The 23,650-nt window shown below is 40.1% G+C and overlaps 1 protein-coding gene across 1 annotated transcript; it reads left to right on the forward strand.

Annotated features, from left to right (window-relative positions):
* Positions 1 to 19,766: 19,766 nt before the first annotated feature.
* On the forward strand, positions 19,767 to 21,926 carry LOC143786254 (gamma-crystallin 2-like). Its single transcript, XM_077275531.1, has 3 exons — positions 19,767 to 19,826; positions 20,471 to 20,713; positions 21,594 to 21,926. The coding sequence occupies exons 1-3, from the start codon at positions 19,767 to 19,769 to the stop codon at positions 21,867 to 21,869; spliced, it is 579 nt and encodes a 192-aa protein (XP_077131646.1). The 3' UTR covers positions 21,870 to 21,926.
* Positions 21,927 to 23,650: the final 1,724 nt, after the last annotated feature.

Raw genomic sequence — 23,650 nt, forward strand, 5'->3', positions numbered from 1 at the left:
TAGAACTGGCAACTGTAACACTGAACAGTGAGGTCAGAGAGATAGAACAAAACTAGTAATATTCCGAGGACCAATAGAGTGAAGCATACTGAGTAAGAGTTGGTAATCAGTAGTGCCAAACACAGCAGAAAAAAAACAATAAATATCAGTTGCCTTTACAAATCAAACTTTCATAAGGTCAGTAAATGGAAAGTCCCAGATTCAGCATTATTTCTAACTTTTTTTGGCAAATGTTTGGATTGTAGATGTCATGGGGTTACCATGACAGTGTAGGGCACAAAGACCGCAGCGTCTGATTGCTCTGACTCCGGTGCTGAGAAACACTTCTCCATTATTTAAAATGTGTTTATTTCTTCTGGGAAAAGAGTGGTTAATCGGCCATGTTGGAAATCCCTGTGCTCACAGCTGTGCTAAGTTAGCCACTCCTTTTCCCTTTATAATTTGGGCTCTGTTACTATTCTTTGTCAGAGCTAGCATTTGCTTCATGGCTAATGGAGGGAGATGAGCACATATGAGAAGGAGAGTTGAAGGAGTTTTTAGTGACTGTTGCTTGGTTTGTATGTGTAAAACACTAAGGTGGAACAATATAAGGTCACCAACATAGTATTTAAACCCAGATAGGGTATATTCAGTACAGAAAAACTGGGACCAAGGGCAGGAACATATAGGACCACTGCCTAAATTAATCAACAACCAAAGGAAAAAGAAGCAGCATAAAGTCCAGATAAATATGTAAACAAGCTTTATTAACAATTTATTACAGGTTTAAAATGAGCAGAGGGAAGTGGTCCCCGTGCTGTTGCGTGCTGAGTCCCTCTGCTCATTTTAAACCTGTAATAAATTGTTAATAAAGCTTGTTTACATATTTATCTGGACTTTATGCTGCTTCTTTTTCCTTTGGTTGTTGATTGGTTTGTATGTGTAGTAATTCCATATCCTTCTCTGTTTTTGTTTATTCTCCTACCTTCACACCCAGGTGCATTCCTCTGTTACATGTGGGTGATTATTTATATGCCTGGAGTTTTCTGCTAACCCTTGTTTGTGTTGCCTTGTTTGTAGGGTTGGTGTACTACAATGCAGAGTAGCCATCCCTCTTCCCTGGGTGGGGGAGGAGAATAGACAGAGGACTAACTTAGAGGATAAGGCAAGGGCGGAGGCCACGGCATCTTTGTCATCTGCAGAATCCCAGGGAGCAGGGTGAGCTAGGGCACCCCCTAGTGTTATGGACAGGGAAGGTGCCCCTGTTCCTGGGTCACCCGACAGCTGTGTCATGACAGAAGGCAGTTTTATTCTTGTGCCAAGTTCATTATGGCTTTTTAACCATTTTTGTAGTAGATTCCTTAGTTCTTTTCACTTTTTTGTGGTTTGCTAAAAAATATGGGCTTGGTTTTTCACATCCAGATTTTTCAATTAAATTATCATTTAAGACTTTTCAAATAGTTGCAAACTTCTTGTGCAATGATACTACAGTACCTTTGTGGAGTAAAACAAAATTGTCTTAGATTTTTGTCTACTTGAAGGCTACATTGTTCTATAGCTTATTGATAGGATCAGGTATCATTTCACAATAAAAAGTTGCAAATGAGGAAAAAAAAGCATAATTTAAAATAACATTTCATCAACCATCATGCTCAGTTTTGATGAACGTGGCACAGAGTGCTCAAGCAAAACAAAGAAATAGGAAATTGACTTTAAAAATCAATTGATAAATCAGGGCTGCAAGTTGTAGCAACAGGTTGCATAAGTCAAGCCTCCAGAAGAGCTATATAAATGGCAGGAACAGTCTGTAATTCCTTAAGGCTATGTGCACACGTTGCGGATTTGTGTGCCGATTTTTCCACACCGTTTTTGCAAAATCCGCAAGTAAAACGCGCTGAGTTTTATTTGCGGATTTACTGTGGATTTACTGCAGACTTCCAGCGGTTTTTGTGCGGATTCCAGCTGCGGTTTTACACCTGCGGATTCCTATTGAGGAACAGGTGTAAACCGCTGCGAAATCCGCACAAAGAATTGACATGCTATGGAAAATACAATGCAGCGTTTCTGCGCGGTATTTTCCGCACCATGGGCATTGCGGATTTTGTTTTCCATAGGTTTACATGGTACTGTAAACTGCATGGAAAACAGCTGCGAATCTGCAGCAGTCAATCCGCTGCAGATCCGCAGCCAAATCTGCAACATGTGCACATAGCCTAATAAAGTCAGTAAAGGTGAATGGTTTTAAGATTACATGGTGGGAATTCATTGTCAATATATTCATCCCTCCAAAAGTCATGCACCTCTTCCAAAATGGCCTTTGGTCAGTAGACGGTTGCACTATAATTACTACTTTTTTCTTAAATTTTAACAAACTAAAGATGATTAAAAAGGAACTTTTAAAATTATTGAAATAAATGCAGAAGAAAACATCATGCAGCACATTTTTACCATTTAGGAAATAATCTGAGAGTAGCATAATATAGGGCATAAGAGCCTGAATCCAGGGATGTGTCACTTATTAGGTGGTGTGTTGTAGTTTCAATACAAACAGTGTATCAGCAGGAGATTAACATTACAGGACTACAGCTCAGGTGACCAGCAGTCAGTCTAATCTGTGTAACTCTGCCCCACCACTGAGTAGCAGCTTCCTGACACTGCACAGTGTACACAGGAAGCTGCTAGTCAGGGTATACACAGAGCAGAAGACTTAAGCCCCCGTCACACATAGTGAGATCGCTAGCAAGATCGCTGCTGAGTCACAAGTTTTGTGACGCAACAGCGACCTCAGTAGCGATCTCGCTATGTGTGACACGTACCAGCGACCAGGCCCCTGCTGCGAGATCGCTGGTCGTGTCGGAATGGCCTGGGCCGTTTTTTGGTCGTTGAGGTCCCGCTGACATCGCTGAATCGGTGTGTGTGACACCGATCCAGCGATGTCTTCACTGGTAACCAGGGTAAACATCGGGTTACTAAGCGCAGGGCCGCGCTTAGTAACCCGATGTTTACCCTGGTTACCAGCGTAAATGTAAAAAAAACCAAACAGTACATACTCACCATCTGATGTCCGTCAGGTCCCTTGCCGTCTGCTTCCTGTTCTGACTGAGTGCCGCCGTACAGTGAGAGCACAGCACAGCAGTGACGTCACCGCTGTGCTGTACTTTCACTTTCACTTTGTGGCGCTCAGTCAGTGTGGGAAGCAGACGGCAAGGGACCTGACGGACATCAGATGGTGAGTATGTACTGTTTGTTTTTTTTTACATTTACGCTGGTAACCAGGGTAAACATCGGGTTACTAAGCGCGGCCCTGCGCTTAGTAACCCGATGTTTACCCTGGTTACCCGGGTGCTGCAGGGGGACTTCGGCATCGTTGAAGACAGTTTCAACAATGCCGAAGTCGTTCCCCTGATCGTTGGTCGCTGGAGAGAGCTGTCTGTGTGACAGCTCCCCAGCAACCACACAACGACTTACCAACGATCACGGCCAGGTCGTATCGCTGGTCGTGATCGTTGGTAAATCGCTATGTGAGACGGGGCCTTTAGCTGGACTACATCTACATTAGACAAAGCTGGTATTCTATGAAAGCTACACCTAGCTGCCAAATAGGTGATACATCCCTGGAATCAAGCTTTCCTGCCTTATGTTATGGTGCTTTCCGATTATAAAGCAAGAACCTGCTGAAAGGAATTTGCAGAAGTAATAAAATACTTTAGTGAGCAAGACAAGAGCAGGTCAATAAGGAAAAAGTAATTTACAGCAATCCAGTAATTTATCTCTTTATTAACCATGGAATTTCCCATTTTTGCACTTTCATTTTTTCCTCCCCCGCTTCCAAGAGACTTTATTGTTCTGTCGAAATAGCCAAAAGAGGGCTTGCTTTCTGCCAGACAAAATGAGGTTTTGAATGATATTCTATATTTTATGATATAATGTACTAGAAACCATAAAGAACAATTCTAGTGCAATAAAATGGTGAAAAAATAATACATTTTCACCAACAATTTTTGGGGTTTGTTTTTATGGTGATCATTTTACAGTAAAAAATAACCAGGAAACACAATTTTATAGATGAGTACAATTACGACAATAGCAAACTTGTCCAGATTTTTTATGAAGTTGCTGGTGGAAAAAAAAACAGAAATTTGTATAAAAAAATGCTATGTTGACATTTTCTGAGACACATAACTTTTTTATTTTCCTTTCCATGCAGATGTTTGAGGGGTTGTGACTTTGCACATTGAGATAAACATTTTTATTGCTACTGTTTTGGGATAAATATGATGATTTGATTTTTCATTACTAGGGTTGATCGAATAGCTTCGGATACGTGCTTATTTGAATAGCTACTGAACAGCATCGGTAACTTGGATACCTGGAGTAACCGGTGTGTGACATCACAACACTTGCATGGAGAGCCCAATAAACAGCAGCTCATTCCCCAGTGGTCTCAGCCTGGATGGTCAAATCTAGGCACCGTCCAGGTTGAAAACTGATTATCCCCAGACATGGATTACAGCGTGGGATAAGGGATATGGCTGTTCATTATTTTTGTTAAATTACATGAGATAAGGGCTTCAACGGAATGGGCATTAAGTGAGTACAACTGATGTTGTTATTTTTAAATAAAAATGGAAAAGTGTGTTTTGTTTTTATTTTCAAATAAAGGACTTTATTCTGGCTGTATCTTTATTTACAATATAACTATAGGATTAGTAATGGATAGGTGTCTTACAGATGCCTCTCCATTACTAAGCAGTGGGCTTGATGGTACCGGACAATACAAAGGAGACATCGCCCTCAATCTGAATCCAACTTGCCACTGCAACAGGGCAAGTGGGAAGAGGGCAAAGTGCCAGTATTGGCCTTTTCTGGGCGGCTGCTATTTTTACGTCAGGGAGAACAATATCCATGGCCCATTACCAGCCTGAGAATACCAGCCCCTAGCTGTCTGCTTTAGTTTGGCTGGTTGTAAAAAATGGGGTGACTCACACCATTTTTTTAAGTTATTTATTTAAATAATTAGAAAAAACAGCATGGGGACCTCTCTATTCTTGATAACCAACCTTGTTAACGCTAACAGCTAAGAGTTGCAACCCGCAGCTGTAAGTTTTTCCTGGCTGGTTATCAAAAATACAGGGAAACCCAAGCCACTTTTTTTTTTTTTTAATTATTTATGTAGAGCGAGGGTGCTGGCTGATGATTACTCCCATCAGCCGTCGCTTGCTTTTGCTGTTATTTGCGGCAGTTGTTGTAGGCTGATAGAAGTAGTAGTCCCAACAGCAGACATCAATGACCAGAGGTAAACGTTTTACCTCCGATCACAGCTGCGGGCTCACACTGTCATTTGATTTTATCACCAGAAGCAGTGTTTGTGCAGTGTTATGCAAATGACAGCGTGGCAATCACTGGATGTTCCGGCCCCTATGAAACAATGGATACTGGAAGCCTGTGCTAGCATTTATTCTGCGGTGTGGCTATCAGTGTGTCAAGAATGGGAGAAGAGGGTTGCATTGACAATCCAACACAATGGGCAGCACTTTGAACACATTATATAAGTGGTTATAAACTTGTAAAGAACTCATGAAAGAATAAAGTTACACTAAAACCAAGCACAACATTGTTTTTTTTGTGAAATTCTCAATAAGTTTGATGAGTCACATGACCCTCTTCCCATTGGAAAAAATAAAGTTGGATCCAAAATGTCCGACTTCAAAATGGCCACCATGGTCACCACTCATCTTGAAAAGTTTTCCCCCTCCCATATACTAATGTGACACAAACAGGAAGTTGATATCACCAACCTTCCCATTTTATTTAGATGTATCCATATAAATGGCCCACCCTGTATATTTATTTACTTTATTCTATCTATCTCTCTGTGAAATATAAAGGCATATACTGTATTTATAAATATATATATATATATATATATATATATATATATATATATATATATATATATTTACAGCACAGACCAAAAGTTTGGACACACCTTCTCATTTAAAGATTATTCTGTATTTTCATGAATATGAAAATTGTACATTCACACTGAGGGCATCAAAACTATGAATTAACACGTGGAATTATATACTTAACAAAAAAGTGTGAAACAACTGAAATTATGTCTTAGGCTACTTTCACACTAGCATCGTGCACTGCACGTCGCTATGCGTCGTTTGGTTGAAAAAACGCGTCCTGCAAAAGTGCTTGCAGGATGCGTTTTTTCACCATTGATTTGCATTAGCGTCGCATTGCGACGCTTTGCCACACGTCGCAACCGTCGTGCGACGGTTGCGCCGTGTTGTGGCGGACCGTCGGCTGCAAAAAACGTTACATGTAACGTTTTTTGCTGCCGACGGACCGCCATTTCCGACTGCGCATGCGTGGCCAGGACTCCGCCCCCACCTCCCTGCACCTCACAATGGGGGAATGCACTGGAAAAATGCATCCGCTGCCCCCGTTGTGTGGCACATTCACTGCTAGCGTCGGTACGTCGGCCCGACGCACTGCGACGGGCCAAGTACGACGCTAGTGTGAAAGTAGCCTTATATTCTAGGTTCTTCAAAGTAGCCACCTTTGCTTTGATGACTGCTTTGCACACTCTTGGCATTCTCTTGATGAGCTTCAAGAGGTAGTCACCAGGAATGGTCTTCCAACAATCCTTAAGGAGTTCCCAGAGAAGCTTAGCACTTGTTGGCCCTTTTGGCTTCACTTCTTCAGTCCAGCTCACCCCAAACCATCTCGATTGGTTCAGATCAGGTGGCTGTGGAGGCCACATCATCTGGCGTAGCACCCCATCACTCTCTTCCTTGGTCAAATAGCCCTTACACGGCCTGGAGGTGTGTTTGGGGTCATTGTCCTGTTGAAAAATAAATGATGGTCCAACTAAACGCAAACCCGGATGGAATAGCATGCCTCTGCAAGATGCTGTGGTAGCCATGCTGGCTCAGTATGCCTTCAATTTTGAATAAATCCCCAACAGTGTCACCAGCAAAGCACCCCCACACCATCACACCTCCTCCTCCATGCTTCACGGTGGGAACCAGGAATGTAGAGTCCATCCGTTCCACCTTTTCTGCGTCGTGCAAAGACACGATGGTTGGAACCAAAGATCTCAAATTTGGACTCATCAGACCAAAGCACAGATTTCCACTGGTTTAATGTCCGTTCCTTGAGTTCTTTAGCCCAAACAAGTCTCTTCTGCTTTTTCCAGTCCCTAGCAGTGGTTTCCTAGCAGCTATTTTACCATGAAGGCCTGCTGCACAAAGTCTCCTCTTAACAGTTGCTGTAGAGATGTGTCTGCTGCTAGAACTCTGTGTGGCATTGACCTGGTCTCTAATCTGAGCTGCTGTTAACCTGCGATTTCTGAGGTTGGTGACTCAGATAAACTTATCCTCAGAAGCAGAGGTGACTCTTGGTCTTCCTTTCCTGGAGTGGTCCTCATGTGAGCCAGTTTCTTTGTAGCCCTTGATGGTTTTTGCCACTGCACTTGGGGACACTTTCAAAGTTTTCCCAATTTTTTGGACTGACTGGCCTTCATTTCCTAAAGTAATGATGGCCACTCATTTTTCTTTACTTAGCTGCTTTTTTCTTGCCATAATACAAATTCTAATAGTCTATTCAGTAGGACTATCAGCTGTGTATCCACCACTTCTGCACAACACAACTGATGGTCCCAACCCAATTTATAAGGCAAGAAATCCCACTTATTAAACCTGACAGGGCACACCTGTGAAGTGAAAACCATTCCCGGTGACTACCTCTTGAAGCTCATCAAGAGAATGCCAAGAGTGTGCAAAGCAGTCATCAAAGCAAAAGGTGGCTACTTTGAAGAACCTAGAATATAAGACATAATTTCAGTTGCTTCACACTTTTTTGTTAAGAATATAATTCCACATGTGTTAATTCATAGTTTTGATGCCTTCAGTGTGAATGTACAATTTTCATAGTCATGAAAATACAGAGAAATCTGTAAATGAGAAGGTGTGTCCAAACTTTTGGTCTGTACTGTATATATATATACTGTACATCTATTCTATGTGTCCATTCTATCTATTCTAATCTAATCTTTCAGTGTGAGTTTACTGTATGCGCAAATGAATTACCGGCTTATCTATCTATCTATCTATCTATCTATCTATCTATCTATCTATCTATCTATCTATCTATCTATCTATCTATCCATTATATATATGTGTGTTTTGAAGACTATTTCATTTTAAAACGATGTGTAAATGACAGAGAACAGCTGTATGTAAAAGCTCATGTTAAAATTGCTTTGCACACAGATTGCATACGGATGTTGCATTTAAAAATCACATTGCACTCGCGTGATACTCATCCATTTTTTCAGTCTGGAAATCGGCCTTTTTTTTTCCTCACATATGGGTATGAGCCCTAAATGTAATAGTAGGTTTGATTTTTGAACAATAACATAACCCCTAAATAAAGTACTCATTGGACAAAAACAATTCTCATATAGCTACATAAAGGAAATAAAAACAAAAAACAAAAAAATTAAGTTGAATTTTAGGAAATTTGCAGGTACCATCAGTCTGAAAAGATGGACAAATACTACAAACAGAAATATGTTGAATAACTGTAAAAGAGAAGAGGAGAGCGGTTGTCTGAGAATAATACAGAGATTCCATTGATAGAAGAGATAAAGGTGATGTCATCAGCAGTGGCAGAATGATTGATCAAGGATAGGCTAGGGTCACACCATCATATTTTCTTTCATTCAATAGAATCGGGCCCATTATAATTATGGAACTGACACTTTGATCACACTCTGTTCAGAGTTTGATCAGCTCTTAATCATAGTGTAATCCAATTTTCCCAGATGAAGAAAAGATGGAGAAAAAAAATTCTCCATCTTCTCCATTCTGTCAGTCCATAAAAATCAGACTGCACTTAGATGTCATCCAAGTGCATGACAATTTTTCCCACAGACTCATTGCATGGTTGTGTGCAATCCAAATATTAGATGCAAATTGAACATGGTATGATTTATTCCTCAAACAGACTCTGTCTGAGGAGTAATTTCAACATGTGCGCAGCCCCATAGACTAACATGGGTCTGAGTGCAATACCAAGTTTTGTCGGATTGCTACGGTCATCTGCACATCCCCATACGGTATAACTGGCTTCCTCCTGCGCATTTGAATTACACTTAGATATTTTTTCCACCATTTCTGTTACACTAAAAATCAAAAACAAGACAGCACAATGTTTTTACAGAAAGAACATCTGAAATCGGTGTTAGATGGTGCGCTTGCTTGTCTCAAGCGAGTGTACATTTTTTAAATTTCTTATGCAATAATTTCCATGAGGGGGGAAATCATTTTAATTTTTTATAAAAATACAAAAATAATCACCCAAATCCACACATTTGACTTCAGCTGTCAGCCCCACAAATTGTGCGTGTCACAAACAGGTTTTGTTGTCACATGTTTTACTTGTCAAATTATACATCTGTACAAGCCACACAAACACAGCATGATGTCCCAAGTGATCTCCGTAACCCTGAATGCTATATCTTAATTACACCCTTATAAGTTCATTTTCAGTATGTGTTTGATCTGATTCCTATATGCTTTTAATACATTAATAAAAGTTACTATAATGAAAAAACACCAAGGTTAGTGAGCTCACCTGACAAGGTGTGGAGCATGGAGTTCCTCCCACGAATGAAGCCAGAGCAGCCACGGCATGGACATCAGAAAGGAAGAAATGAATTCTGGAGGAAGCTTGTAAATATTTTTAAAACTTAGCTTATAATTAAGCCGTAGAAAAAGCTCCATTTGAACTCCTTTTTTGTACTGTCTAAGGCCGAAGTCACACTAGAGAGAAATACGGACGAGTGAGAGGAGCAAAAACAACGCATTGCACACGGATCAATGTTTCTCTATGGGGCAGCTCCCATCAGCCGTTTATTTATCGGCCGTATTTTATGGGCTGATAAAAGGTTGTAAATGTATTTAACCCCTTCAGATGGATTTACATCATGGGACTTGACTGTGCAGCGGACAGGTATGGGATATTGTTGCATTTTTATTTATTTTTATTTCTTCAGAAGACCGAGGGCTTCGCTTTAGATTGAGCGTGCAATAAAGATATTAAACTTGTGTGTTTCTTTCTTACATTAAAAGACTTTATTCTTAATGTGTGTATTTTTAACCATTTCCTACTATTGGATTAATAATGGAGAGGTGTCTTATGGACACCTCTCCATTACTAACCAGGCTTAATGTAACATTATATTAGCAAGTCGACATTAACCCCTCTTTACCCCATATCCCACAGCTACACGGGAGTGGGAAGAGAGGCTAAGTCCCAGAATAGGGGCATCTTACAGATGTGCCTTTTCTGGGGTGGCTGGGGGCAGATGTTTTTAGCCGGGGGGGGGGGGCAATAACCATGGACCCTCTCTAGGCTATTAATATCTTCCCTCAGTCACTGGCTTTCCCTCTCTGGCAGAGAAAATTGCGAGGGAGCCCACGCCAGTTTTTCCCATGAATTAACCCTTTAAATTAACACCTACAGCTCCCAAATTTTACACACACAAACTATTAACATTATTAGTGAGGGGCATATAAAAATCTAGTGGATATGAAATGGTTTACTGTATGTAAACCATAATTTTATCAAGAGTCCCACAAAGGTATCCAGCACACCTCAAAATCATGACATAAGACCAAAAATTTCCCCAGAACATATGAAGGGAAAAAGAGGCATAGGCTATAAATTTAAAAACCAATTTTAATGAACATAATTAAAAAATACAAAATATGTAGAAAAAAGCAGGGTAAAGTTCATTAAAATGGCTGGGAACAATAACCACACCAGAAAATACAAAAATAAACAATTTGCTACAAGAGCAAGCCAGTACTAGAAGAGGTATATAACATACAATCAAATGGACAGGAACCAACAGTTCCTATAGTACCAAGTGTAATTAGCCTCAGTAGTAACCCATGACTTGCCCAATCTAAAGTGCTCTAATGTTACATCTGATAGATTTCTCTATATACTACAATGCAGTGTGTAAGCATATGGCACGCCATTGTAGACAAACAATAATGAACTTACAAATAACTGTCCTGGTGGGAGATGTTCCACAGCGACTGTGGAACATCTCCCACCAGGACAGTTATTTGTAAGTTCATTATTGTTTGTCTACAATGGCGTGCCATATGCTTACACACTGCATTGTAGTATATAGAGAAATCTATCAGATGTAACATTAGAGCACTTTAGATTGGGCAAGTCATGGGTTACTACTGAGGCTAATTACACTTGGTACTATAGGAACTGTTGGTTCCTGTCCATTTGATTGTATGTTATATACCTCTTCTAGTACTGGCTTGCTCTTGTAGCAAATTGTTTATTTTTGTATTTTCTGGTGTGGTTATTGTTCCCAGCCATTTTAATGAACTTTACCCTGCTTTTTTCTACATATTTTGTATTTTTTAATTATGTTCATTAAAATTGGTTTTTAAATTTATAGCCTATGCCTCTTTTTCCCTTCATATGTTCTGGGGAAATTTTTGGTCTTATGTATGTAAACCATGTCTCATATCCTGTCGGCTTTGATAAGGAGATAGCAAAAGCTGTCAATTTAATTAACGGCTTTTGTGCTATCTAGCTCTGTGTTAAATATATATATATATATATATATATATATATATATATATATATATATATATATGTCTCACTGACATATATATATATATACACTCACTGGCCACTTTATTAGGTACACCTGTCCAACTTCTTGTTAACACTTAATTTCTAATCAGCCAATCACATGGCGGCAACTCAGTGCATTTAGGCATGTAGACATGGTCAAGACAATCTCCTGCAGTTCAAACCGAGCATCAGTATGGGGAAGAAAGGTGATTTGAGCGCCTTTGAACGTGGCATGGTTGTTGGTGCCAGAAGGGCTGGTCTGAGTATTTCAGAAACTGCTGATCTACTGGGATTTTCACGCACAACCATCTCTAGGGTTTACAGAGAATGGTCCGAAAAAGAAAAAAAATCCAGTGAGCGGCAGTTCTGTGGGCGGAAATGCCTTGTTGATGCCAGAGGTCAGAGGAGAATGGGCAGACTGGTTCGAGCTGATAGAAAGGCAACAGTGACTCAAATCGCCACCCGTTACAACCAAGGTAGGCCTAAGAGCATCTCTGAATGCACAGTGCGTCGAACTTTGAGGCAGATGGGCTACAGCAGCAGAAGACCACACCGGGTACCACTCCTTTCAGCTAAGAACAGGAAACTGAGGCTACAATTTGTACAAGCTCATCGAAATTGGACAGTAGAAGATTGGAAAAACGTTGCTTGGTCTGATGAGTCTCGATTTCTGCTGCGACATTCGGATGGTAGGGTTAGAATTTGGCGTAAACAACATGAAAGCATGGATCCATCCTGCCTTGTATGGAGCATCTTTGGGATGTGCAGCCGACAAATCTGCGGCAACTGTGTGATGCCATCATGTCAATATGGACCAAAATCTCTGAGGAATGCTTCCAGCACCTTGTTGAATCTATGCCACGAAGAATTGAGGCAGTTCTGAAGGCAAAAGGGGGTCCAACCCGTTACTAGCATGGTGTACCTAATAAAGTGGCCGGTGAGTGTATATATATGTATATATATACATATATATATACATATATATATATATATATATATGTCAGTGAGACATATATATATATATATATATATATATATAACACAGAGCTAGATAGCAGAAAAGCCATTAATTCAATACTGTATATATTTTTTCAAGAATATTTGAGCCCATGGATCCATTATATGTCCATTTTGAAAGCCAGCACGAAAATCTCGCCATACCGATTCCATACGGATGACACACGGATACTTTTTGGAGAAATAATTGCATCCTCGCATTGAATACGGATGACATACGGAACACTGTTCAGGAACTTTTCTGTGTATCTCGGCCGTAAAAAACAGACCTTATTTTTATACGTTAGGTGTGACGCCGGCCTAATAGTCTAATGGTTCTTACATGGAGCTTTTTATATGGCTTATTTATAAGCTAAGTTTTAAAAATATTTACAAGTTTCCTCGCTGAATTCCTCCTTCCTTTCTGATATTAATAAAAGTTAACTCATATTAACTCTGACAGTGACACTGTCAGTATTCTGCAGAGAACAGTCTCTCTGATCACAAATGGCTAGAAGGGATAATTTTTGGATAATTTTTAACCCCTTCCCGACCTTTGACGCCACGTAGGCGTCATGAAAGTCGGTGCCAATCCGACCTGTGACGCCTATGTGGCGTCATGGAATGATCACATCCCTGCAGATCGGGTGAAAGGGTTAACTCCAATTTCACCCAATCTGCAGGGACAGAGGGAGTAGTACTTCAGCCCAGGGGGGTGGCTTCACCCCCCCGTGGCTACGATCGCTTTGATTGGCTGTTGAAAGTGAAACAGCCAATCAGAGCGATTTGTAATATTTCACCTATGAAAATGTTGAAATATTACAATCCAGCCATGGCCGATGCTGCAATATCATCGGCCATGTCTGGAAAACCTAATCTCCCCCCACGCCACCGATCACCTCCCCAGTCCTCCTTTCTGCCCCGTACTGTGGTCCACTCCCCTCCGTCCTCCTGTCCGCTCCCCTCCGTCCTCCTGTCCGCTCCCCCATCCTCCTGTCCGCTCTTCTGTGCTTCGATCCACCCCCCCGTGCTCCGATCCCCCCCATGCTCCGATCCCCCCATGCTCCGATCTCCCCCCTCATACTTACCGAGCCTCGCGGTGTCCGTCTGTCTTCATGGGCGCTGCCATCTTCCAAAATGGCGGGCGTATGCGCAGTACGCCCACCGAATCTGCCGGTGGGCAGATTCGTTCCAGGTACATTTTGATCACTGTGATAAAACCTATCACAGTGATCAAAATAAAAAAATAGTAAATTAACCCCCCCTTTATCACCCCCATAGGTAGGGACAATAATAAAAATAAAGAAAAAATATATATTTTTGTCTTTCCCCCACTAGGGTTAGGGTTAGGGCTAGGGTTAGGGTTAGGGCTAGGGTTAGAATTAGGGTTAGAACTAGAGTTAGGGTTAGATTAGGCTATGTGCACACATGGTGCGGATTTGGCTGCTGATCCGTAGCGGATTGGCCGCTGCGGACTCGTAGCAGTTTTCCATCAGGTTTACAGTACCATGTAAACCTACTGAAAACCAAATCCGCTGTGCCCATGGTGCGGAAAATACCGCGCAGAAACGCTGTGTTGTATTTTCCGCAGCATGTCAATTCTTTGTGCGGATTCTGCAGCGTTTTACACCTGTTCTTCAATAGGAATCCGCAGCTGAAATCCGCACAAAAAACACTGGAAATCCGCGGTAAATCCGCAGGTAAAACGCAGTGCCTTTTACCTGCGGATTTTTCAAAAATGGTGCGGAAAAATCTCACACGAATCCACAATGTGGGCACATAGCCTTAGGGTTGAGGTTGGAATTAGAGTTAGGGTTGGAATTAGGGCTAGGGCTGGAAATAGGGTTAAGATTAGGTTTGTGGTTAGGGTTAGGGTTAGGGTTAGGGGTGTGTTGGGTTAGGGTTGTGGTTAGGGGTGTGTTGGGGTTAGGGTTATATCTAGAGTTAGGATTAGGGTTTGGGGTGTGTTGGGGTTAGTGTTGGAGTTAGAATTGAGGGGTTTCCACTGTTTAGGCACATCAGGGGTCTCCAAACGCAACATGGCGCCACCATTGATTCCAGCAAATCTTGCGTTCAAAAAGTCAAATGGTGCTCCCTCCCTTCCGAGCCCCAACGTGCGCCCAAAAAGTGGTTTATCCCCACATATGGGGTACCAGCTTACTCAGGACAAACTGGGCAACAACTTTTGGGGTCTAATTTTTCCTGTTACCCTTGCAAAAATAAAAAATTGCTTGCTAAAACATAATTTTTGAGGAATGAAAAATTATTTTTTATTTTCACGGCTCTGCGTTATAAACTTCTGTGAAGCACTTGGGGGTTCAAAGTGCTCACCACACATCTAGGTAAGTTCCTTGGGGGGTCTAGTTTCCAAAATGGGGTCAATTGTGGGGGGTTTCTACTGTTTAGGCACATCAGAGGCTCTGCAAACGCAACGTGATGCCCGCAGACCATTCCATCAAAGTCTGCATTTCAAAACGTCACTACTTCCCTTCTGAGCCCCGGCGTGTGCCCAAACAGTGGTTTACCCCCACATATGGGGTATCAGTGTACTCTGGACAAACTGGGCAACAACTACTGGGGTCCAATTTCTCCTGATACCCTTGAGAAAAGAAAAAATTGTGGGCTAAAAAATCATTTTTGAGAAAAGAAAAATTATTTTTTATTTTCACGGCTCTGCGTTATAAATTTCTGTGAAGCACCTGGGGGTTTAAAGTGCTCACTATGCATCTAGATAAGTTCCTTGGGGGGTCTAATTTCCAAAATGGGGTCACTTGTATTGGAGCTTCAATGTTTAGGCACACAGGGGCTCTCCAAACGCGACATGGTGTCCGCTAATGATTGGAGCTAAATTTCCATTCAAAAAGCCAAATGGCGTGCCTTCCCTTCCGAGCCTTGCCGTGCACCCAAACAGTGGTTTACCCCCACATATGAGGTATCGGCGTACTCAGGAGAAATTGCCCAACAAATTTTATGATCCATTTTATCCTGTTGCCCTTGTGAAAATGAAAAAACTGAGGCTAAAATAAATTTTGTGTGAAAAAAAAGTACTTTTTCATTTTTACGGATCAATTTGTGAAGCTCCTGAGGGTTTAAAGTGCTCACTATGCTCCTAGATAAGTTCCTTGGGGGATCTAGTTTCCAAAATGGGGTCACTTGTGGGGGAGCTACAATGTTTAGGCACATGGGGGCTTTCCAAACGCGACATGGTGTCCGCTAACGATGGAGATAATTTTTCATTCAAAAAGTCAAATGGCGCTTCTTCACTTCCAAGCCTTACCATGTGCCCAAACAGTGGTTTACCCCCACATGCGAGGTATTGGTGTACTCAGGAGAAATTGCCCAACAAATTTTAGGATCAATTTTATCCTGTTGCCCATGTGAAAATGAAAAAATTGAGGCTAAAATAATTTTTTTGTGAAAAAAAGTACTTTTTCATTTTTACGGATCAATTTGTGAAGCACCTGGGGGTTTAAAGTGCTCACTATGCTTCTAGATAAGTTCCTTGGGGGGTCTAGCTTCCAAAATGGGGTCATTTGTGGGGGAGCTCCAATGTTTAGGCACATGGGGGCTCTCCAAACGCGACATGGTGTCCGCTAATGATTGGAGTCAATTTTTCATTCAAAAAGTCAAATGGCGCTCCTTCCCTTCCGAGCCCTGCCGTGCGCCCCAACAGTAGTTTACCCCCACATATGAGGTATCAGCGTACTCAGGACAAATTGTTCAACAACGTTCGTGGTCCAGTTTCTCCTTTTACCCTTGGGAAAATAAAAAAATTGTTGCTAAAATATCATTTTTGTGACTAAAAAGTTAAATGTTCATTTTTTCCTTCCATGTTGCTTCTGCTGCTGTGAAACACCTGAAGGGTTAATAAACTTCTTTAATGTGGTTTTGAGCACCATGAGGGGTGCAGTTTTTAGAATGGTGTCACTTTTGGGTATTTTCAGCCATATAGAACCCTCAAACTGACTTCAAATGTGAGGTGGTCCCTAAAAAAAATGGTTTTGTAAATTTTGTTGCAAAAATGAGAAATCACTGGTCAAATTTTAACCCTTATAACTTCCTAGCAAAAAAAAAATGTTTCCAAAATTGTGCTGATGTAATTTAGACATGTGGGAAATGTTTTTATTAACTATTTTGTGTCACATAACTCTCTGGTTTAACAGAATAAAAATTCAAAATGTGAAAATTGCGAAATTTTCAAAATATTAGCCAAATTTCCGTTTTTTTCACAAATAAACTCAGAAATTATCGACCTAAATTTACCACTATCATGAAGCCCAATATGTCACGAAAAAACAGTCTCAGAACCGCTAGGATCCGTTGAAGCTTTCCTGAGTTATTACCTCATAAAGGGACACTGGTCAGAATTGCAAAAAACGGCCAGGTCATTAAGGTCAAAATAGGCTGGGTCATGAAGGGGTTAATAAAAAAAACCATGAAAAGTCTGTCACTACACTTTGTTATGAAATGGTCTATTGGTTACTAATGGGTTACCATAGATTTCTATAGTATGGTCACTTTGACATTACTAAGGTTTTTACTAAGACATTATTGTATTATACACAACTTTTCAGGCAATTAGATTACAGAAAGCTTGAAGTTTTTTTTAAATTTGTCATATCAGGCAAATTTGTATTTTAAAAGACTTGATCATTTATGACATATAGAATACAATGAGGACAAACAAAAAGTGTTCTTTTCCTTAAAGACAAAATCAGTACTGTTTAACTGGACATAACTCTATGCAGTGATCTTCTACTGTATGTAATGCTGATTGTCTCTGCCATTGTTGTGATTCACTGGAAAAATACTTTTTATTCAAACTATACCTACACTAGCAGTATTCGACTACAAATAGTGGAGAAACAAAAAAGCAATAATACCAGAAGCAGTAAACACTGTCACATAGTATACATTATCCTTACTGTGCAGAACGTTTTGTTTGGTACATGCTGTCTGGCAGTCTGCCCAACATATATAAGACTGCTGCCAGGCCACATGAATGCAAACAGACAACACATGAACACCAGAATGGGGAAGGTAGGCTTTATGATCATTTTCATGCATTGTGGGAATATCTAAGCTCCTAGAAGGATATGTGCAGTGTCTATGGCAAAGTTAGGTCACTTTCATCTTCCAGAGGTTCTCTGAATGAATGAAAGAATTAAATTAATTGCTCACCGTGGTCAACAATTGACAATCTCCTTATTACCAATTTGTTACAAATTGTATTTTGAGTGACCCCATTTTGGATGTCAAATAATATATTGTATAGCTGTAACTAATTTTATTTTGGTGAATTATTAAAAAGCAGCAATTCCTCTGCTTCTATTATGGCATTCATCACGCACTCTAATTGACATGGCAAGCGATTATTCTGCGGGTCGCTATGTTTATGACTTAAGAAAAAAAAGCAGAGCTATGTGATGGTTTGGCATTTTGCTAAACAATTTATAGTTCTCAGTGGTTAACATTTTGGGTAACATGCATTTTTTGGGGAGATGGGATGAACAACCCCCCCAGAAATGTTTCCATTTTTTTAATGCTTTTTTCAATGTGGGAGAAATAAGTGCTTTTTATTTATTTATTTCCAAGTCAATACAGATGCAGGGATACTTACCGTATTATGCTTTTTCATAATAAATTGTAACTTTTTGAGGGAAACGAAGCACTTTTTTTAATTGTTATTTTTATTGTTTTTTTTTTTTTACAATTTAGACTTCTTTATTAACAGTCTTGGTAGGCTACTTGACTGATTTCATAATACTTTGTGGCATATCTATATAACAACATATTATTGCCTTTTAATGTAGTGCCAAATGCAGTGCCAAATAGGATTCCATATGTGGGAGGCCTAATATGCAAGAATTAGGGGCCATTAGTAGACCTTAGCAATTATATAGCAACAATCTGCACACTCTGTATAATCATCTACATATGAGATGAGCAGATGATCGAGTTTGAGTTGAAATTTGAGGTTTTACACAAAATTGAACATTTGAGATTTGATTGGCATTGCTGCGCAGGCCCTGCAGCTAGGACATCTAAGGATTATTATACCTTGTGCAGTGGTGGACAGGGCCGGGGCTGCATAGACCAGTGTTTCTCAGATTAGCGTAGTTTGCATTGCAAGGCTGTTTTACATCTCCAGAGTCATGGAGTAAGTCTCCCTCACCAATGGAGTGTAAGCCTCTGTAGAGTGTAAGCTCTTATGGAAAGTGGGGTCCTCTCTTTCTCCTGTAGCGTGTAAGCCCTTATAATCGGCGGGGTCTTCTCTTTCTTTGTCCTGTACATTGACAGCTCTTATGATCTGCAGGGTTTTCTCTCTTCTCCTCTATATGTGTTTTGTGAGCAGTTAACATCTTTTAAAGTGAACCTGTCAGCAGGATTTTGCAAAGCAAACTACATACACTGTCATGTTGGTGCTCTCTTTCTGTCTGTCTGTCTGACTCTGTCTGTCTATCTCTCATCTCTCTCTGTTTGTCTCTCTCTGTCTCTGTTTCTCTCTGTGTATCTGTCTCTCTCGTTTTATCTCTCTGTCTCTATGTTTCTCTCTGTGTATGTCTGTCTCAGTGTATCTGTGTATCTCTCTGTCTCTCAGTGTATCTGTCTCTCTGTGCATCTGTCTGTCTCTCTGTGTATCTTTCTGTCTATCTCTCTCTGTCTCTATGATGAGGAACATGTTTGTGCTTTGTGATGGCCTGTGGACCGGTCTTTCCTTGGTTTCTCTGGCTTAGAGCAATAAGATAAGACTCTGCCTACAGTCCTTCACCCATAGTAGGGGCATCTCATTAACTGAAAACGTCTAACACTGATTACCCAGGAACCACAAGTATCATTTTAATCAGTATATCACTGCCAACATGACAATGTCTGTAGTTCGCTTAGCAAAATCCTGATATCACTGAAAGTATTGAAATTTGCTGCAATTCAAAATCTTGGTTAAGGTTTGGCAAAGTTGCTGAATTTAAATGACAAAAGATCGTTCATCTCTACTTACTTACTTACTTTTTAGTGTATAGGGGTATAACGGTTAGGATCATAGCTATTTCTGTGCTCTGGCATTATAGCAAGGAATAAGATATTTAAAGTGACCAGCGGTTATGAGTGATGATGTGGAGAAAGCACCAGTTGCAGCTCCACCAATGCACCATAAAGGCCCTGTAACAACACTGTATTTTTGGTACAAGTGCTGGCCATAAAAAAAATGAACAGCACTTGGACCAATGTTAGTCAGTGCTGCAGTGCAGATGAGTGATTATTTTCACTGACCGAATGTGAAAAAAATTTCAGTTTCTTCCTTAAATCGAATGAGACTCAAACATTCAAGTCTGTGGGTGCCCCCCAAAAATAAATTATCCTATCCAGAACCACAGTTTAGCATCCTATTTATATGGATACATTGAAATTCTTTGACATAAAAACTTTAAAATGTTCCTGTAAATGATTAATAGCTGCTGTACAAAACGGATTGTACATGGATGACAAGTAAGAAAAAAAAGTCCCACTTTTGTGGATCAAACTGTAAATTAATTTTTATACAATTAAGTGAACCTACCCTAATGGTGTAATGTCTCACAGGAACTACATAGTTCTGACATGGTGCAGAGAAGGAAAGTCTTAGTATTCACTAAGGAAAGTTTAGATCCTTTATCACAGCAAGAGCTACTGTAAATTATATTTATATAAAAAAAAGCTGTTTTTATTTCAGGAATTCAATTTACACATGATATGTACAGATTTGCTGTGCTGTGCGATTTCTGCATACCCATATATCAATATTGCTTTATATATGATTGCATTTTAGATCATTTTCTATGAAGACCGCGACTTTCACGGAAGATCTTATGAATGCAGCAGTGACCACAGCGATCTGCAATCTTATTTCAGTAGATGCAATTCAGCTAAAGTTTTAAATGGCTGCTGGATGCTTTATGAACGTTCCGGTTACACAGGATTTCAGTATTATCTTAAATGCGGGGAATACCCAGACTATCAAAACTGGATGGGATTTAGTGACTCCATTATGTCTTGTCACATGATTCCTCAGGTATGACACATAAATGAGATGCATTTCAATATTTCTTATTTAACTGAATATACATTTTAGATACATTGTAACCTTTGTCAAAGCTGAGCAACAACATTGGTCACACCAACAATTCAAGGTAACAATCCTTCTAAAACATCTTTACTTTTGGCAAAATTATTCATATTATTATTTATTTTAACCCCATGTAAGGAAGTCATGAGCTAACACTGTATGGGTAGGTTCACACGATTTCTCTACATATGTGAAAAATGGACTGATTATTCTGATCAGACTTTCATCAGAGTTTGATCCGAGTTTTTCTCATACATGGAGAGGGAAAGAAAAAGTTTCTTCACTTTGTTCTTTCTGTTAGTCGATAAAAACCAGACTGCACATGGATGTCATCTGACTGCTGTCTGATTTTTTTCATGGACCCATAGACTTCCATTGTCCATTTTTTTAAACTAATGAAAGGTAGTGGACAACCCCTTTAATCACTTATTCTTCCTAACAGCATAGGAGAATTTTTATCTAGCATGACTTTTTTTCTTATTTCCTTCTGCATAAATCAGTGTGTGTCTTATAGTAAATTCTAGTTAAAAATGCAAATATATATAGATTTATTTTTACTAGATCAGCCCTTTTACGTTTACTGCTACACAATGTAATTCTCTATTGAGTCACATAAGAAAAATGAAAAAGAGTAGAATACAGCTGATGTAAATTGACATTAACATACCTGTATTGCAATTATCTATATATTATTATGAAGTCACAAAATGTTTTTATTGTTTTTAGAAAATGAAAGCCATTGAAAAGATTTAACATACAAAAATGGAACAATTTGTAGAAATCACGTAATTTATTAATCTTTACCCTTTTTGTATTCTTCTTTAAGCATTATGGACCTTACAGAATTAGGTTGCATGAGAGAGAAAACTTGAGAGGTGAAATGATAGAGCTCACAGAAGATTGTCCTCATGTTTTTGAAAAATTTTATCACCATGACATTCACTCTTGCAATGTGCTTGAAGGATACTGGATATTTTATGAGCAACCTAACTATAGAGGTCGCCAATACTATGTGAGACCTGGAGAGTATAGGAGGTTCAGTGACTGGGGAGCACTGAATGCCAGAGTGAGCTCTTTTCGCAGAGTAATACATTGTTTTTAGAGATATATTACAATTTTGTAAAAGCAAACAAATAAAGTGACTCAATTAACTATTGAATGACTCAATATCTTTTAATTAGACAACAGTAGATCAATCTGTTGCAAAGTGATTTTGACTCAAGTAATGGATTCATCTGCACCATTGACCAATTTGCGCTAAAATCAGCAGGACCTCCTACCAGGTTCAAAAGCAAAAAATAAATTTCAGGAAAGCCAAGGCACCAAAACAGCAAATTTTTGATAAAAACTTTTTCTTTATTCCATGTCAATTAATAATATCAAAGGAAGACACAGCAAACATAGTTTTGGCCATAATTGGCCTTTTTCAAGCCCAAAAAAAGTGTATGAATATTTTTGAAGATTAAGAAAGGCCAATTATGACCAAAATGTTGCCTGCTGTGTCTTCCTTTGATGTCATTAATTGACATGGAATAAGGAAAAAAAAATTAGAAAATTGACTTTCAGTTGAATTTCCTGAAATGATCAGGTCCTGGTGATTTAAAAACATTTGTAATTTGATTTGTGAGAAACACACAAAAAATGTTGGGTGCCATTTCACAAACTGCTGAAGATTATTTCAGCCAGAGTGTGGGCTCATGACAAGGCTGCATAGGCTTCTCCATACTGCCATGAAGCTATCACACACTTGGCTTAATGCAGCTAATTAGAGTTGACAAATTACTGGGACAGGTAAAATAAATCAACAAAAAGAGGACAGTGCCTAATCTATGGATAGGCTGTCACTAAAAATGTAGCTGCCAACTCCTTTCTAAAGTTTGTTAGTAGTTTTGAGCATTCCGATACCGCAAGTATCGGGTATCGGCCGATACTTGCGGTATCGGAATTCCGATACCGAGATCCGATACTTACCGCATATCGGATACCAGAATCGGAAGTTCCCATAATTCAAACAGCACAAATTCAGCCAATGAGGAATGATTCTAAGTGTGGGCACATCCTGTTCAGCATGGTGGGCATGTAACTACTGGCAAGGCTGTGATTGGCTGCTGAAATGATGTCATGATGCACTATAAAAAACGCTGCTGCCCTTTCTGGCTCACTCTGCTGTGAATTCAGTTCGGCATAGGACGCTGTGTTCTGACTGAGGGCCAGTTGAGATAGCGATTTGCTTCTTTGTGCTTTTCCCAGGCTAATTTAGCAACCGCTGTGTGTTCACCTTGCTTTTGCCCTGCAGCGCTGTTTTCACAGCGATCTGCAAGGTCTCTGTGTGTGTGTGTGTGTGAGTGCAGCCCACTCTCTAGTCTGTGTGCAGCCATAGCCGGTTGTATTCAGGTCAGGGTGGTTCACTGTCTCATACTGTTCTATCCATTCCATTGTCCTTTTTTGCAAATAGTGCAGCCCGCTGCACATTTTTTCAAATAGTTCCTATTAGTGGCTTTCCACCCGTATCCAGCTAAATTGTGGAAAAACACTACATAGGATAACGTGGAGGAGGTTTTTTGGGCCTTGCAGCGCCGTTTACAGCTGTCTGCATGGTCTGCGTGTGAGTGCAGCTCACCCTGTAGTCTGTGTGCAGCCACAGCCAGTTGTATCCAGCTCAGGGTGCGTCACTGCCTCATAGCGTAAAATACATTGTCCTTTTTTGCAAATAGTGCAGCCCGCTGCACATTTTTTCAAATAATTCCTGTTAGTGGCTTTCCACCCGTATCCAGCTAAATTGTGGAAAAACACTACATAGGATAACGTAGAGGAGGTTTTTGGGGCCTTGCAGCGCCGTTTACAGCTGTGTGCACGGTCTGCGTGTGAGTGCAGCTCGCCCTG

This window comes from Ranitomeya variabilis, chromosome 7, assembly GCF_051348905.1.
Source record: "Ranitomeya variabilis isolate aRanVar5 chromosome 7, aRanVar5.hap1, whole genome shotgun sequence".
Taxonomy (NCBI): domain Eukaryota; kingdom Metazoa; phylum Chordata; class Amphibia; order Anura; family Dendrobatidae; genus Ranitomeya; species Ranitomeya variabilis.

Bases quoted from the DNA above. Each gene is read 5' to 3' on its own strand.
- LOC143786254 (XM_077275531.1), top strand. From the start codon at position 19,767: ATGAGTGATGATGTGGAGAAAGCACCAGTTGCAGCTCCACCAATGCAC. The intron at 19,827-20,470 runs GTAACAACACTG...ATTGCATTTTAG, and splicing joins CAATGCACCATAAAGGCCCT to ATCATTTTCTATGAAGACCG. The intron at 20,714-21,593 runs GTATGACACATA...TTCTTCTTTAAG, and splicing joins CTTGTCACATGATTCCTCAG to CATTATGGACCTTACAGAAT.